This window comes from Centroberyx affinis, unplaced genomic scaffold, assembly GCF_046629955.1.
Source record: "Centroberyx affinis isolate AG114_WGS23_722 - 3 ecotype Tasmania unplaced genomic scaffold, CSIRO-AGI_Caff_v1 ptg002159l_1, whole genome shotgun sequence".
Taxonomy (NCBI): domain Eukaryota; kingdom Metazoa; phylum Chordata; class Actinopteri; order Beryciformes; family Berycidae; genus Centroberyx; species Centroberyx affinis.
In genome coordinates, this window is record NW_027280474.1 from 30,388 (window position 1) to 48,058 (window position 17,671).

General features: G+C 40.2%; 1 protein-coding gene across 1 annotated transcript; it reads left to right on the plus strand.

Annotated features, from left to right (window-relative positions):
* The first annotated feature begins 3,776 nt into the window (after positions 1 to 3,776).
* Positions 3,777 to 13,886, plus strand: LOC139654841 (putative helicase mov-10-B.1). Its single transcript, XM_071532035.1, has 23 exons — positions 3,777 to 4,078; positions 4,172 to 4,274; positions 5,256 to 5,437; positions 5,840 to 5,936; positions 6,059 to 6,200; positions 6,486 to 6,738; positions 6,831 to 6,944; positions 7,603 to 7,783; positions 7,961 to 8,103; positions 8,234 to 8,434; positions 9,482 to 9,594; positions 9,844 to 10,040; positions 10,130 to 10,227; positions 10,487 to 10,584; positions 10,681 to 10,779; positions 11,052 to 11,163; positions 11,296 to 11,413; positions 11,854 to 12,045; positions 12,176 to 12,247; positions 12,354 to 12,479; positions 12,581 to 12,669; positions 12,893 to 13,005; positions 13,135 to 13,886. The coding sequence occupies exons 1-23, from the start codon at positions 3,954 to 3,956 to the stop codon at positions 13,194 to 13,196; spliced, it is 3,030 nt and encodes a 1,009-aa protein (XP_071388136.1). The 5' UTR covers positions 3,777 to 3,953; the 3' UTR covers positions 13,197 to 13,886.
* Positions 13,887 to 17,671: the final 3,785 nt, after the last annotated feature.

Below are 17,671 nucleotides of genomic sequence, written 5' to 3' on the forward strand. Positions count from 1 at the left end.
CAAGGATACTTAACATACTTGATAAACACCTCAACTAGGGATTTTTGGGTAGATGGGGCGGCAAGATAGCGGTGGTTAAAGAGCCATCCTTCAACAGGATGTTGGTAAACATACATCCTGCGGAAGTGTCCTTGAGCAACTCACTGAATCGTAACCCTGCACTCTGATCTTCCTGTGGTATCAACTAGATATCTCATTATTATTGTTATGAGTGCATTGATTCTTTCAGTCTTGAAGAAGAGTGAGTAGAGACTGAAGTGTTGGATCTTTCAACTTTTTAAAAATATATCCTGTATGAACTCAAAACAGTACAAATTGTTTTCAAATAAACATAAGTTATTTTCAAAACTAAACATTAAAAGGTTTCCAAACACATACTGTCATGCATGCATGACCAACAACGACCAACAATAGGTAGGTAATACAGCCTGCCAAGAGGCCTGTCAATTTAAAATGACAAATTGGGTCACATACTGTATTCCTCTTATATAATGTGGGCACAACTTTATGGCCCACATCCTTTACCTGCTAGGGCAGCTGTGGGCGTCTCCTCTGGGTCAAGCTGGGGGCGGGCGGCAACAACAGCATTGAGAGCATTCACATTTGGCAGGCGGGTCAGCAGGAGTAGACATTAGTTACACAACAGACCTAAGGAAGATTTTATCTTAAAGTTGGCTCTGGGTTCTGTCTGTAATAAGAAACAAATGTACCAAAAAACATCCAAGAAGATACACTCAAATAGCAGTTGGTAATATCTAGGTTAACACTTATTACACAATGGCTCTGGTTGACACCAGTTAGCTAGTTTACAATTAGCTTCAACTAACACATTAAAAAAAGATTATGAAATTATCATATGCTAATATACACTCCAATAACAGCTCAAATTAAATTAAATTGTAATTTCAGTTTTGGTTCAAGTGCAAGTTAGCTAGTTATCTTAGAGCAAGTAAAACCTACGTTAGCTAGCTACCAATAAAGTAACGTTAGCGTTAGCTAGCTAAGCAGCTAAGATAGTTGGTGAGCCAATTACAAAATGTAACGTTAAATGCAAAAATTCACCACAAACCTAAAACTAAATTCCAACACAGAGCAGTGTATTTTCTGTCATTGTTTGATTCTGTAGCGTGTAGAAAAGTTGCGTTTTCAGTAACGTTAACAGGAGAGCGCGCTGTGTGTCTGATTTGGGTCAAGAGCTCTTCACGTGTTTATAATATAAAGCTATAATAATTTGATAATATAACACAATAATAACATGGAGGTACAATCAGTAGCGGCTGCAGATAATTGTGGCTGGGGGAGCTAAGGGGGAGTGGAATTTTTAACAGCAGGTGCTAACTTTTTTCTAAATAATATAGAAAATAATAATAACAATACAATACAATAGACTAGGGTGTGAATTAGGCTACTACACAAGGAGGGTCCACTGTTTTTCCATTGGGAGCCAAATCCCCAACCCAACATTAGCCTATATGCATGCGCGTGCTTCAATGAGCCGAAGACTGACTGTGTATTTAGGCCTATGCCTATTAGACTGTATATGATATAACACTGAGTCCAGTTAGACACAAGACTATGCAGCTATGCACACAGTTTTAGACGGCAAATTAAGAGTTTATATAGTCAGAAGTAAGACAACTGATTAAAAATGTGCTATATCAGACACATTAGTCACTGTATTAGTCATATAAACAATCAGTGCTACATAAACAAGCACCTCCATTCAACGTATGTGCTATAGTGAAACGTACGGTGGCCGAGAGCTCAACGCACTGCAACTTAAGAAAACTTGCAAATAGACAAAACACAAGCAAATTAAGAAAACATCTTCATCAATTTGACAACACATGCGCTGCAAATACACACAACACAACCAAATATAGCCTACAAACGCGCTGCAAGTAGCACAGACCACAACGGATCTGTTTCCAGGGAACAGGCCAGAATAAGAGAATGAGAGAAGTCACAGCTGCAGCTGAGCATACCAGAATTAAGGGAGTCGGATATTCTGTCTGGAAAACAAGTAATTAATTTGTCAAGAAAGCCATGGGAAGATGATGTGCTTCACCTGCATCTAGTAAGTCATGGAAGAGAGGTCATGAGAAGATTATATGCCTCACGTACATCTAGTAGGTCATGGAAGAGAGACCATGAGAGATATCTTATTTGCCAGCATGTTTGAACTCACGGCCACCTTCTTGGGAAAAGTAGGAGTATTCATTGGTGATAACGAAGATAGATTTTATTGGTAGAAGAACTAGAACAGGAGGGAGTATGCAAAAGTTTAGTCAAACCGATAGCTGTATAAAAAGTGTTGTGTTTTGACCGTGAGTTCAGTTCTTCTGCAGAACAACTCAGGTCTTTGTTACTTCAATAAAGATCTTTAAAGGCTGATTCACGTGTCTGAAGAAGTTGTTTTTGTCACACTGGGGAACAACGAATCTACGACAGCACTGAACAACGAGAGTGTCCCAGCCGGGTTCATCACTTTTGAAATGACAACAGACAACAATGACAAAAACAGAAATGACAATGGTCCATCTTGACACACCACAGTCCACAGTTAAGCAACTTAATAAGCACATATAGCTACATTATCGTACTCTCTTTGAGTCTCACAGTTTCTGTTCGCTAAGCTATCACAACAAACTCTCTTGACAATGAACAGAACAACCAATCACACCACACTTAAGCAGAGGTAAGTGGGATTTTTTTAAAATGTATTTATTTTTTTAGAATAAACTTCATATATTTTTATATATAAATTAGCCTTGTTGTATTCATTCTGTATCCTAGGTTTTTTTTTCTCCAAAGAAAATTGCAGGGGGTGCTTAGGGGGAGCCGCCCCTAGTGCCCTAGCGGGTCGATTTTGTTAATGCTAATTGCCTACAAAACCATTATTCTGCGCAAGCTGTTTGAAGATATTTGATGGACATAACAGCTATGGACATGATAGCTGTAAAAAGATAGTTTGGGAGAAGGCTGAGATGGAACTACGGGAGCTACATTGCTGTGTGTTTGGTGGTCCTACGACATGGGGGTGAGTAAATAATGACTGACATTTAATATTTTGGAGTCTTGCCAGTCTTCTCATTTTACAAGAAGGCGTTGAATTATGAAGTGCCAGATATTATTATTATTATGATTATTATTATCCATCTGAAAATGAACTATAGTACCCCAATGGCATAATAGCCTACATGTTAGAAGGATAGCCTACTGTAAAGTACCTTTTGTACTTTTGTAGTCTGACCCCCCCCCCCATGTCTGCCCAGCCACCAGATTTACTGTCTCCACCATTTTTGTATGTTTTGTTTTTGTCTTTGACTTCTTTGTACTGTTAACTGTTTGCACAATAAAAAACATTTTTAAACAGGACTATTATAGTGATACCATTAGAAATACCAAAGTACAATAACTAAAGTACAATAAGGTAACTAAAAACTTATCTGAATCCCAGGGAATGTCATATGAATATTATAGTGATTTTTGGTTAGGTTATTTTGTTTGTTTACACAGAGGATATTCATAGGCTAAAACATGGATTTTCAACTGTACTAGTAGCCAAAGTAGTCGCATAAACCCAGGCGTGGTGAATTTATGCTGACCCGCCGTTGACTGAGTCATCATTTCAACCAAACCTGTTTATAGTTTTACTTGAGTTTAAGTTTCGTTTCTCTGGATTAAATGGCTGCGTGGGTGCACTCGCTGTAAATCGCCTCGCCAGTGCGGCTTAGTAGTAGCTCTGTTTTACAATTGACAGGAAAGAGAGACCGCCCAACTAGAATGCCAAGGAATAGAAAACCAAAACCAGTTTGTAGGATTTCCTAGATTTAGGAGTTACAGACATAGCCCGTCGATGATTTGATGAGCAATATAGCCCTATTCAAGCGAATCTGCAGGACGTTTCCGTATTTCACTAACTTGAATCATATTCATCCATTATTATTAACATGAATTTAATGTTACGCTGCCAAGTTGGACTTGACTTCTTTGAGTTTTTGAAAGAGACAAATCGAGCATCCATTACAGACAGATATGAACTCAAAGACATTTACAACACTGAGTTCAGGAAAAGGTGAGTACCTCTTGGTTTTGCATTAGCTCTGGAGATATGACAAAGCTAAATAACAACGTATTCTAATGGTATCTTTTTTTATGTTTATTTCAGGAATGCAGGACTCAAAGATCCAAACTTCAGTGGAGTCCTATATGCTCTGAGAACAAATCATAAAGTTGCAATCTACCATGGGAATGTCCGCTTCAACTCCAAGGTGAGCACTTCCACTTGTTTTTTTTATTCTAGGCCTGTACACAGAAAACACAAACATGAATGTGTACTAGCTTATGTAAAGTTAGGCCTCTATACAGTATGCAGAACTGTTTGAAGTCTGACAGAGCAGTGGATGTTGTTACAAAATTAATTCAGTGGGTTTCATCTTCTCCTAAATCCACCATGGCGTGTCTTCGGCTGTTACACCCAAAAATAAAGGGGAAACAGACACAGATCTTTGTTATAATTAGACTCATGTTCCGATTCTGACACAACTTCGGTGGATGAGTCAACTGAATATGCTTTATTGGTATGAATGTCAGTGAACAGTATTGCCATAGCATCTAAATACAATTGAATAATAATTAAAACTTACTACTACTTGGGTATTAAAGGATCAGGGTTGCTGTGTATTCAATGTGTATGGGGATAGTTTTTCTTTACAAAAGAAGAAAGTCTAGCTGAAACAGAAAAATAATGAACTTGGCAAAGCAAATATAAATAGCAAATATAATGATTGGCCTAAAGGTGGTGCTACTGCATGCAAATGAAGACTTTCAACAAGCATTTTCCCTGCATTGTTTCAGTTACTGTCATTACATTTTGTACATATGCTGAAACTTGCCTCCCACATAATGGGAATTTTAGTTGTTACCACAATCTGGCTCAAAACTATTGTCACATCATTCATGGGTTGCTGTGGTTTTTCTTAGTGCCTTTAAAGGGAATGCTGATGGATTTTAGCAAACCCCATCTTAGGACAGTCAAAAAGTTTCAGGCCAGAGTTTGTTTCTGAGGTGCCATTTTTTAGCAATGCAAGTATAAAGAATACACAGAATACCCCAAAGTACACTACTGCCGATACAAATCATAAGGCAGGAGACTCAAAAGAGCAACTGGGTAAGCGAAAGGACTTTGCAGTGGGAAAGTCAATTCCAAGACTGAGATTCACATAACTCATGAAAGTGGATCCTCCCTGCAGGTCAAAGCTATGTATCAGGACCAGTGGCACTCACGCAGGGGCCAGCAGCCAGCACCTGTCCAGGATGGAGCATACAGTCCCGGGCCAGTACAGGACTCCACCTCCCCTGATGGAGCAGAGACAGGGGTTCGAGCCCGAAGGAAATTGGCCAGTCTTCTGATGAAAAGACTCAAGATGGACAAGTAAGAGAACCCAGTGATGAGAGGCCCCTTGTGATCCCTCCTGCTTCCAATAGCCTGTTCTTCAAGAGTGTTTGTTTTCGCCCTTGTTTGTGACTACAAGACTGCCGCGTTAGCAGCTTATGTTTTTCTAAAATTAAACATTATTTGTTCACATTAGTTTCTTGTTTTACTCTTTTTAACCCGTAAGCCTCTCCAGTCAACCATATTTCAAGCTTGCGCTTCTCCAGGTCAGAGGTCAGAAGCATAGGGTTAGGTATAGTGTCTTTGAATTCAGTGTCTTGCTCAAGGGCCTTTCAGCAGAAAGCTTGAATCTGGGTGTTTTGATTTAAGGTTAATGGCCCTGCTCTCTGTGCTACGCTGCTGCCACTAATATACAATAACTCCTGGTCTTTATACCCCCAGGACTCAGTTCATCTCTGATAAACATGGCATCAGTATCACTTCGGACCACGAGTTTGAGGACGGGAGAGTTTGCTTGTGTGTGCAAGGCGTGGACGAGGTATGTATGATATAAAGGTGCAGTGTTTTGTGAACACTGTCTGCTGGAACAGATAAAGTGATTCTGGTTGTGGTATAATTGTGAAGTCCCACTGAATAGCTTGTTTTTTTTTTTTTTAACAGTACGTGGTATGTCTAAATGTGGAGAACACTGGGGCAAAGCCAGTGTATTTCACCCACTACACTTCTCTTTACTGGCTGAAATACTTCATTCTGGAGGATGAACACAAAGTGACCCCAGCAAACCCTCTTTCACTGGAACCAGGTAGGACACATACACTCACAGATGAGATTTTCCACTCGTTGAATTTATGATCCTATATGCTGCTCCACTCAAAGAAAAACAAGACGGGTTGGTTTTGAAGCAAGAATTGTAATCTTACTCACTAAAATACACTGGATATTACTAAAATTCAAGAGAGATGAAAACAAGTATTCTACCTGTGGGAGAGTGTAATACTTAGACTCAGGTTTTATGGGTACAATAAATCACTATGAATGTACTGAGCGTTATCTATCTATCTGTCTATTATGCACCTTGTGTCCACAGGTGCTAGCTATGAAATCCAAATTCGCTTCCGCTCCACCTTGGTCGGCTTCTACCCAGCTACACTGGCCTTTGAGTTCAAACCAGACCTGCTGCCCTCCTCCTCTGCCTTCCACATTGTGCGCTTTATTGAGGCTAAATGTGTTACCTCCTTGGGAATGGAGCTGGCCCCCATAGCCCCCTACAAACCTCGCTCCATTCCTGCCATGACTCCCCAAGCTCCTTGCACTATTGTGGATGGGCAGCCACCTGAGAGGTAATACAATACACTCCAAATATTATGGAATAGAAGTGTACATGTCGTGTAGCGATGCATCCAAACTTTTCCGTTTTGTCTCTTCTAACCAGTCAATCAGTGATGCGCCTTAAAATGGAGGTTGGGCTGAAACCTTATGTGATACCATCGTATATGAACCAACTCATGAATTCACTGAAGCAATCTACATCCTTCCCTGATGCAAGGTAAAGTCACCACCTTCTGTATAAGTGAGGATCTTTTTTTCCACAAATGACTTTATTGTAATGTATTAAAAACATAAACAAAGCATGACACATGGCAATACACAATATGGTACATTAACAAAAAGAAAATGGGATTAATGTTTAGTAGATTAAATCTTATTACTGTGATCTGCTACAGACGTTAACCTTAGTGAGACCTCATATAGTCTGACATGTTGTTAAGCTTAATTTTAGCCTTTTGCTATCTAAGCAAGAGCTAATCAAGAGAATGTGACGGTTGCATTTCTATTAGCCACTAATCATATTCCTACAGCCAACTTTCCCCCTCTACCAACACTCGTCTATCCTCCTGCACATTCTTCTATGAGGCAGCTTCCCAGGCAGGACCGCATCCACAGTTTGATTCATTAGATGGTACTCTAGTTAACTCAAGTAAATAATTATCAGTTAGAGATGGCAATACAATAAGCATACAGCCAGAAGCAAGCAGCTGGCTGAAAAGAAAAAAATGGTTGAAGTGCTTAAATTTATACAAAAATGTGGTATCCATATTGAATTCAAGGTTCCGATACCTGTATCAGAAATTTCCAAACAATACTCAGCCCTAACCAGAGCTAACGTGTAGTTTTGTTCTTGTATTCTCCTTGTATCTTTGTAGAAGGGCCCTGCTGGAGAGTCCCATGAGTAAGGAGAACTACTCTAAGAGGTTTGAGCTGCTGCTGTATCTAGAGGAGCTTCAGATGCAGGTGGACATCAAGAGATACAACATCCCCAATACTGACAGAGAACATGCCACCATGGTCAGGGACACGAACAACAAGAAACTTCTCGTTCTGGAGGTTAATTTGTGTGATGCTCACTCACTCGCCCTCTTGCTCATTCACATACTCAGTCACTTAATCATTAACTCACTTTTTTGCACATATTTTATAGTAGTTTATAGTTTTTATAGTCACTCACATATTCACCTACATATTCATCATCCCCACAATCTCACTCACTCTTTCACCTGCCAGGTGCCTGGTGTGTCTGAGAACCGTCCGTCTGTGCTACGAGGGGATAAGCTGCTGGTGTGCCCAAAAGGAGAAACAGGGGTGAAGTACTGTGGCTATGTCCATAGTGTACAGCTGGACCAGGTCAAACTGGGCTTCAGCACAAAGTAAGCTCAAGTCGATATACTAATGTATAATAATGTAAAATCGATTTTTCTTTGACTGGTTATTAACAAACAAATCAGTCACAGTGTCACAGTCACAGATTCACACAGCTGTCTATGAATTTGCCTGCAGGTTGCTGGACCGCTTTGTAGATGGCATGCAGTTCAGTGTTGAGTTCACAATCAACCGTGTGACCATGCGTATCCAACATAGAGCAGTAGAGCTTATTACAAACTACAGAGAAGCACTGGAACCTGAACACACTCTGGGAGAGGTGCTGTTCCCTGCTGGAGCCAACTCCTCCTACCAACAACCACAACTACCCACACTCAGGTTAGTCATGTTTATAGTGACGGGTGGAGTTCAGTAGCTAGGCAGGCCCCAGAAGAAGAAGGTTGATGTGAGTGGACTCTTTCACAACAGCGATTCTTCCCTCTACAGATAAAGTCATGTAATGTAAGACAGTGGTTCTCAACGTGGGGTCCGGGGACCACCAGCGGTCCTTGAGGGGGTTCCAGGGGGTCCCCAGCAAATGAATGAAATGTTAAACTTCAGCCTTATTGCATTTACAAGAAGTTAACACAATAAGAGAATGCAGAAGAATTACTATTTGGATCATAGTTTCCCTGTTATCTCTCTACCTACAATACAGATAGTCATGGAATTCTGGACAAAATCATATCTAACAATCAAAATATTGTCAGATTTGGGTTTGAGAGTCAAAATCTCATCGAATGGGGGTCCGTGGCTCTAATGTGGACTAAATTAGGGGTCCTTGATATGAAAAAGGTTGAGAATCACTGATGTAAGATAATAAATGAGCTGCACTTGTGACCGCTATACTCAAGTTGTCAACACTGGTTATGTTTACATGCACCAGTAACCTTGCTATTGGACATACTCTGGCTAAAGTTTATACCTTGTGATTGCATATTGCTGTTGTCATGAATAAACCATTTAACATAATATCCCTGTACCTGTAGTGGAGTAAGTAATGAAAAGATGCCGGTAGCCAGCTACCCTCTTTGACTGAGCAGTAGGTTACTTACTTACTTACTTACTTATAGTACAGGGAAAAGAAAGGAATAAATGATGATCCCAATAGCAATAACAGCAAGAAGTATTTCTCACCACCATGTTTTTTATTGACATCAAAATGTACCCATAACGCTGCGCGAGTCTGAGTTTGCACAGATGGTGTAAACTAAAAGTAAAAGCAGTCAGGTGATTGCATGCCACAGTAACCCGTTTAATATCGGAACAAGCGAGGCATCTTAACTGGATGTAAATGTGTAAGTGTGTGAACGTAGTCATTGACTCCCTCTAAGTCTCATTCAGCCCTGATATCAGATCTCTCTACCTCTACCTTCCTCTTTCTAGGCTGTTTGATGCACACCTGGAGAGGAACCCAGAGCAGTATAAGGCTGTACAAAACATTGTAGCTGGCTCCTCCAGACCTGCTCCCTACCTGGTGTTTGGCCCACCTGGCACAGGTATAGCATGTGTATGTGGTTGTGTATGTAAATGTTGCTTCACTATCAGCATAATACTTCCTCTTGGTCCTCGCCAGGGTTATAGTCTTTAAGGTATTTGGTTTTAAGCAGAATTAACATCCTACCAACAAGTCATTTCACCACAGAGCCAGAAATACAGTGCAAGCGGTGGTAATACTGATCACATGGAATTACGTTATTGCCAGTTAATGCTTTTACACCAAGCTGATGCTTGTTTGTATTGGGCAGGCAAAACAGTGACTCTGGTGGAGGCCATCAAGCAGATAGAAAAGACCCAGGTCTCCTGCCACATCCTGGCCTGTGCTCCGTCCAACAGCGCCGCTGATCTGCTCTGTAAGAAGATTCTGGACCATGTGGAGGAGCGCAAGGTGTTCCGCATGTACGCAAGCAGCCGGGACCCTAGAACTGTTCCTGAGGAGCTAAAGGTCAGTGCCTGACACTCTTTTATTCCTAGTCACTGTGATTTATTTTGAGGTTTGTGTATGTGGACATACTGGTGCATGTATTTTCACAGGCATGCTCTAACCTGGAAGGGGACACATACGTTTTTCCTGCTAAAGAGGAGCTGATGAAGTATAAGATCATTGTCACCACCCTGTTAACCGCTGGAAGGTAGCAAATGACCCTTACAGTGCATTTTTCCTCACTTGCATGACACAAAAAAGAAGATAGCAAACCACTATTAGCTGCTTTAGTAGTTACACTGTTTACAATCTCTGCCTAAATTTTAACAGCCAAAATACTAACAGCCAGCTATAAATTTGTACCAAATACTAACAGACTATAGAATGCTTTTCTTAGACAAAATTAATATGTACTGATCCTCAGCAAAAGTAAGTGTACTATAATGTATTGTCTTTGATCTCTATAGACTGGTTACAGGGAACATTCCTACAGGACATTTCACTCATGTGTTTGTGGACGAGGCAGGACACGCTGTGGAGACTGAATGTTTGGTCCCCGTGGCAGGTATAGAAAACAACACAATTGTATTTTCTATTGTTGTGTTTATCTTGTTGTATCTGATTCCAAGTGTTATTGATTTATGTTACACATGGAACAAAGGGCTACTCCAGGCAGAGTCTGGTCAGTTGGTTCTGGCTGGAGACCCCAAGCAGCTGGGACCCATTCTCAGGTCTCCCCTGGCACTCAAATACGGCATGGGTAAGCACAGACACATACACACACACACACACACACACACACACACACACACACACACACACACACACACACACACACACAGTTCTTTCTGCACACCTTCCATTGCAGTTCAGATGCACTAACATCATTTTGCAATTCAGTTCTTTTTGTTATGTATTTATTTTAGTTTACATACACAAACCATAGCTTAAAAACATAGGCTTGTCCTACTTCTGTGTACAGTATGCAGCTGTTACCAGGATATAGAGTTAAGAAGGCTTTGATGTCTGCAGGTGTGTCCCTGTTGGAGCGTCTGATGAATCCAGCGAATGATTTCTCTCTGTACCAGAAGGATGAGGGGACATTCAACAACCGCTTTGTTACCAAACTGCTGCGCAACTACAGGTGCTGTAGTACTTACAGCTACTGGTTCTTATCGTCACTCCTTGACAGAAATTACGAATTCGATTTTTCTGGACTCATCTTCTAAACTGTGTGTGCTTTTCATTGCTGTCATTTTATCCTTTGTCCTCTCAGGTCTCATCCTGCCATTCTGAAGATTCCCAACGAGCTCTTCTATGACGGAGAGCTCCAGGTTTGCGCTGATGAAATAATCCGCAACTCCTACTGCAGATGGGAACACCTGCTCAAGAGGGTAACAAACTCCACCAAACGCACTCACACAAACAGAAACAGTCTAATATGAAAGCACCCAACAACACACCTGCACTTGGAGGGTTTAGAGCAAAGGGGCCCAAGTGACTTTTTCCTAATTTCCTTTAGAAGAGCAGAAACAAAACTTAAAATGATTGCATCTTTCTTATTCAAAACATAACAGGCATTTCATACTCATCCATGCATTTACAAAGATTAAGATTTAGAAAATGTATATTCTATAAAAAGCTATTGGGTACAGTTACACTCTCTCTGCACCACATTTAATTGAGAGTTTGGGATTTTCCCCTTTATTTCAATTGTATTCATGGTTACAAATGTGTTCTTTTGACCATCAGATGGAATTCAGCAAGAGCTTTCCAATGATATATAATACTAATTTTTGGCCAAAATGACGCTTTTCGTACCAAACTCTCTCAGGACTTCCCGGTGATCTTCCATGGGGTGACGGGTCTTGACGAGCGTGAGGCCAGCAGTCCCTCATTCTTCAACATAGCGGAGGTGGAGGTGATGATGGGCTACGTGAAGAAACTGCTGGAGACGCACGGCAAGAAGGGCTTGGCTACCATTTCACCCAGAGACATTGGTATCATCGCCCCCTACAGGAAACAGGTGGGAATAGACTTCTGTTGCTCTGCACACATAATACTGCAATTCAGTTTATTGTTACACATTTTTTTGTTTCAAAGGGTATTTATATGTAGATCAAAAGCCTGAAATTGTTTGTCTTGGTGTCAAATAGGTGCAGAAAATTCGTAAGGGCCTGGAGAAAGTCGGGAAAGAACTCAAAGTGAAGAACATGGACTACCTTAAGGTATGCAGTTGAATGTTTATCCCTTTACAGATAATGTGAAACATACCAGTGATGATGTTGTTGTTTTAGAAACAGTTTGTTAAGTATATATATGTGTGTGTGTCAGGTTGGTTCAGTAGAGGAGTTCCAAGGTCAGGAGAGGAGAGTGATTATGGTGTCTACAGTTCGGAGCAGCCCCAAATATTTAGAGACAGACCAAAAGTTCACCCTTGGCTTTGTCAAGAATGAGAAGGTATGAAATCACAAACGCATGCACAAACACACATACACACACACACACACACACACACACACACACACTATTCTGACGCACTCTACTCTTTCCTTGGCCAGAGGTTCAATGTGGCCGTGACTCGAGCCAAAGCCCTGCTGATTGTGGTGGGAAACCCCATAGTGCTGAATGCAGATCCTGCCTGGGCCCGGTGCGTGCTACATTGCCACTTCTTTCTGCTTTCACTTTATTTGTACCAAAATATAAAAAAAACAAAAAATGTTAGTGAAAGATTATCCTGATAAAATGTTTTGGGGTAAACGGGCCATGCTCTCAAGAGGGCGGTATGCTTCCTACCCAAACTTTGTGTCATTATTTATCTCTCCTTCACATTCTCTCCCTCCCTCCCTCCTTCCCTCCCTACTCTTCTCCAGGTTTATCCAGTACTGTAAAGACGAAGGAGGCTACACTGGTTTCTCCCAAGCAGAGGACGAGGAGGCGGTGATAGCCAGACTTGCTGCCCTGTACATCCAGATTGAGCCTCAAGGTGACACACACATCTTTATTTCCATTAGAAACACTCTCCATAATGATTATTTTGAACTGATGTTAAGGTTTTATCCATCTTTCTTCTTCCCCCCTTCCCCTCTTCCTTCCTGTGAACTACGCCCCCCAGTGGAGACTGAAGAGAGTATGGTTCAGCAGCAGCTGGACCCCGAGTGGAGGAATGACCTGTGAAAAAAGGAGACCTCAAACACTCATCCTTAGCATTAAAGGATACATTTTGCTTTTAATTGGTTATATTTCTTCACTGTGTACTTTGCTCACAGTCAGAAGGTTTCTACATTTGGGCACAGACAGTATTTGGTGAACAAATATAACCAACTAAAATTCAACATATCAAAGATGTCAGAGTAATTATGCATAAAGTTTTGAGAAAGGACCAAAGGCATGGAAGGCCAGTGAACTGAATCATGTTGAGAGTAGCGCTACCTCTGCAATTGACTGCATTGACACCACTCACAAAGAGGAATCAGTTTACCTTCCAGCAGCTACAAACACCTATGAAGTCTATAATGCAATTAAATAAATCACTGGAAATTAATTTAAGAGAAATATATGTTAATTTTTAAAATTAATTTTAAATTAGTCTTTAAAATTATTTTTACCCTACAGTGGGATTAATGGTTTATCTTGTCAGTCTAGCTTGTTATCTCTTTCTAATACACAGGTTTTGACTTTGTACTGCTCAATCATCACTGCTCTTTTAGATTAGTATTATCTTCATCTGGTTATTCATTGAACCTACAACAGACTTTCCAAAGGGATTTGGACTGATGTCTACTCAGGCTATTATTAAGTGCAATAAGTAATGTCATATATTTTATGTTGTATTAGGTAATCCTAAATAAACTCCACAGCATTTGCTGACTTTGTTGCCGTGTTTCTGTGCTTCTGTTCAGTGTTACAAATTGATAACAAGCCTACAGAAATTTAAGTTTGTCTTCTTTTCATGATTGTCTGATTTTGTTTCTAAGGCTTTAAATATTTGTTTCAGCAGTTAATCTATAGAGTTATTTTGTTTTGGTGTACTTTTGTACTATCTGTCTGGGTTATATGGGTTCCATATTATTCCCTATAACACCCATGCTGCCCTGCCTACCTACATGCAAGCCCTGAAATCCTAAAATACAACCGTGCTTCAGGAGAATCAAAACCTATAAAACAAGCCTTTCAGCCAGGACAAAAATGAAAGCATGAGATGAGAAATTGTTATTTACACGTGAAGTTCCCATACAAAAGTACTCAATTTTTCCTATTTATTTTTTTTAATTTGGCATAAGGCACTGAATACAATGTATTCATGAACATTAAAATACACCTATTAAATTGCCAAATATCTTTTTGTACCAGTAGCCTATTTAGATGTGATGTTTGTTTTGTTTTTTTGTTTGGTTGGGTTTTTTGATGGAGTATTATAATTGAATGAGTTTTGGCACAACAGCTGAGCTTGTATATCATAATAAAAAAAATAAATAAAAAAAACTCGAAGGGAGTGAATGCTGATTACATTTTCTTTTATATTGTCTTACATAATCTGTATGACCCTGCCCACAATGTGTGCCACAATTAATGATGTCACTTTTAATCATTCATATCTCTGAGATAGTGAATGTATTCAGAGATGTGAGGTACAAAAATGTAAGACGTTTCATGCTTTTATTTCTGCACTCAAACCAGCACAAGTGAAGCCAGTCTGGTGTCTATGGTGATGTGATAAGTGCCTGTGTAAGCAGGGGCGATGTGATTGGCCCATGGCACAATGCCATACAGCAGGTTCATTTTTGCTCTGCCAGGTGCAGATCAGAAATGTATTGAGCAGAGAGGGGACCATATTGAATGCTCTGTCAAAAGTGCATGGGTGTCAATGGGAAATTGTCAGTTTTCCTTCGTCATTGAAAAGTTGACTTTTTGGAAGTGCAGGACAATATTAATAATTAATTAATAATATAATAATTGACAATATTCAAACTTTCTGTTCTCCCTGTTGACCTGCAGACCTGCTGTAGACGGATTTCTGGCTTCTCAGCTGAGTAGATCATTTTTAGGGGCTAGTTGGGGAAAAATGGGTATTGATTCAGATTTTACAATGATATATGCCATTAAGCACACTCAGTAAAAACAAAAGAAAATGATACATTGTGTTTTTTCTGTGAGGCAGAACACTGTATCAGGACCAATGGTTGGAGCAGCTGTCAATTAGTGCCTGGCCTACCCAGAACAGAGGACCAGTCGACTGTATGCCTATTGAGAGCAGCCCTTCCTGTAGTGCTCTCCTCTAGGCCAGCACAAATCTCTATATCTCTCTGTAGCCTGCAGGAATCTGGCAAGGCTCTCCACGAATAAACTCACCACCAACAAGGAAGATATCTAGAACATGTGCTGCATGGTCTCAACAGGGAACAAGCTTTTACTAAGTGCCTATAAACACCCATGCCTGAAGATCCTGTCTCCTATACCCTCCAGACGAGGTTTTCAACAAGACATGCAGGAATATTCTGTTATGTGTTGTACGTTTTATGTTAAAGGTGTCTACCAGCTGTCATCTCTGATATGTCTTCCCTGCAGGCAGAGCTCAGTTTATCTGATAGATGTTGTGTGTGTTAGATCATGAGCTAAAGGATAGGGAAAAAATGTACTTGTATAGAGCTTATTTGTGTAGAAAGTGGATCCAAGATATGAGTGGGTGATGGAGATTGGGATTACCCCATTTAGGATGAACAATGAGACGGGTAAGACTACACACTTTCCTGCTGGTGATGTGACTGTTTCCTTTAGGCATATGGTTCAAACAGAAAGATATGTAAGGCAGAGGTAGGTGTGTAGAAAAGCATCTACCAAATCATTCAAATGACATTGTATAAGTGACTGCACACAAATACCATTGCTATACTGTATATAGATTGATTGAGAGGCGTTCAGCCACCAAACTACTGAGGAACAAGTGTGGTAGAAGTACTGCTCTAGTGTGTTGCTTGCCTTTTATGATTGAAATACCGCACACATGAATGTACACTGTCCTCTATCTGTTTATCAGCATGGTTAACGATAAAAGCCCCGAGGCACTATGCAAATCTGCTGACACTGGTCAATTTGCAAGCTGAAAGTGAACTTTATAGTCTTGAATACAAGTGTTTTGCAAAACTGAGAGCTTAAATTTACCTTACATTTTCATTTAAACTTGCTTTATTTTTCATTCATCAGAAAGTAGGGCTCCTAGAAAACCTTTTTTAATCTTTTCTGCTTTCCTCTCTTTTTTCTCTGATTTTCACTCTTTCCCCTATTAGCCATCTCAGGGCTATCTCCCAGTTCCAAAGACTACAGATGAGCAACTCCATCATTGAGAGCTCCAGTTTCACAACAAGATGATCTTCAACTGTTGCCACAGATGGGAAGACCTCCCCAAAAAGGTACATTTTACTCCTCCTCTCTCTTTTCCTTTTCCCCACTTCCTGTCTCAGGACTTCCCATTTGTCTTCCATGGAGTGATGGGTATTGATCAACATGAAGCCAACGGCCCCTTGTTATTGAACACAGCAGAGGTGGAGGTGTTGATGGACCAACTGAAAAACTCCCTCAGCCACAAGGCAAGACTCCATCATCCCCTACAGAAACCAGATTTTTAAGAAATTATCTTGATGTCAATCTGCCCCATTAACACGTGTTTTTTGTCAATGACATGTAGACATTATTATTATTATTATCATTATCATTGTTATTATTATTAGCAGTAGTAGTAGTAGTAGTAGAGTGTACATTACTTTGTAATGATCATACATGGAATCTAGGATGAAACAAAAATATTTGATTATTTCCAATAATTTTGGCCACAGGGCGAATGACAATCTCTCATCATCCAAACAATGTAACACAGAAAATATCTGGAATCCTTCTGTTTATTGTTAGAAACACCAGTGGAAATCTATATTGGTGTATAATCAAATATGCTGAGACATGAAATAAAACTGAAGATACTAAACGGACCTGAAGGCACCTGTTTGAGCTACCACCTGGCTTACTTACATGCATGATTCTTTGATTTTACCCATTTCCTAAGCATTCCTATACATCTGGTTTCCCGCAAGCGTCTCAGAGCTGAGATCATCTTTGCTTGTCTTAACATTACAGATTTTTAGCCGGTAAGTGTACATTCTTGAGTATCATTGTTCACTTGTCATGTTTGAAAAGAAGGCTAACTTCCTTTCAACTCCATTGTATGTGAGACTGAAGAACTGTCCTTGTCCACAGGAAATGTTTATACTGCTTTGTATAGTTTAACGTTAACTATTCTCACTGAATATCAGACAGGTCCTCTCCTCCCAGCTTAAGGGCTTTGTGCTATTGACAGCTGTGGGAACCTTTAGTCCATGAAGATGTCATAGAATATGATTTACCATCAACTGGGTCTAGTAAGAATGCATTTGTGGTTGAACTGAAAACATTTGCAAGCCTTTTTGAATTTTAACAAAACCAAATTGCTCCAGATTACTTAGCATTTCAAAAATACTTTATTAACATGTTTGTCTCATCCAGACCTTAAACAATTACCCCACTCCTGTTTGTAAAGCGTCATCAAAATCAGCTTTTTCTCCTGACCTATATGGTCTTTGACATTACAGACATGGAGGCCGTGTCCAGGAATTAGCCCAGAC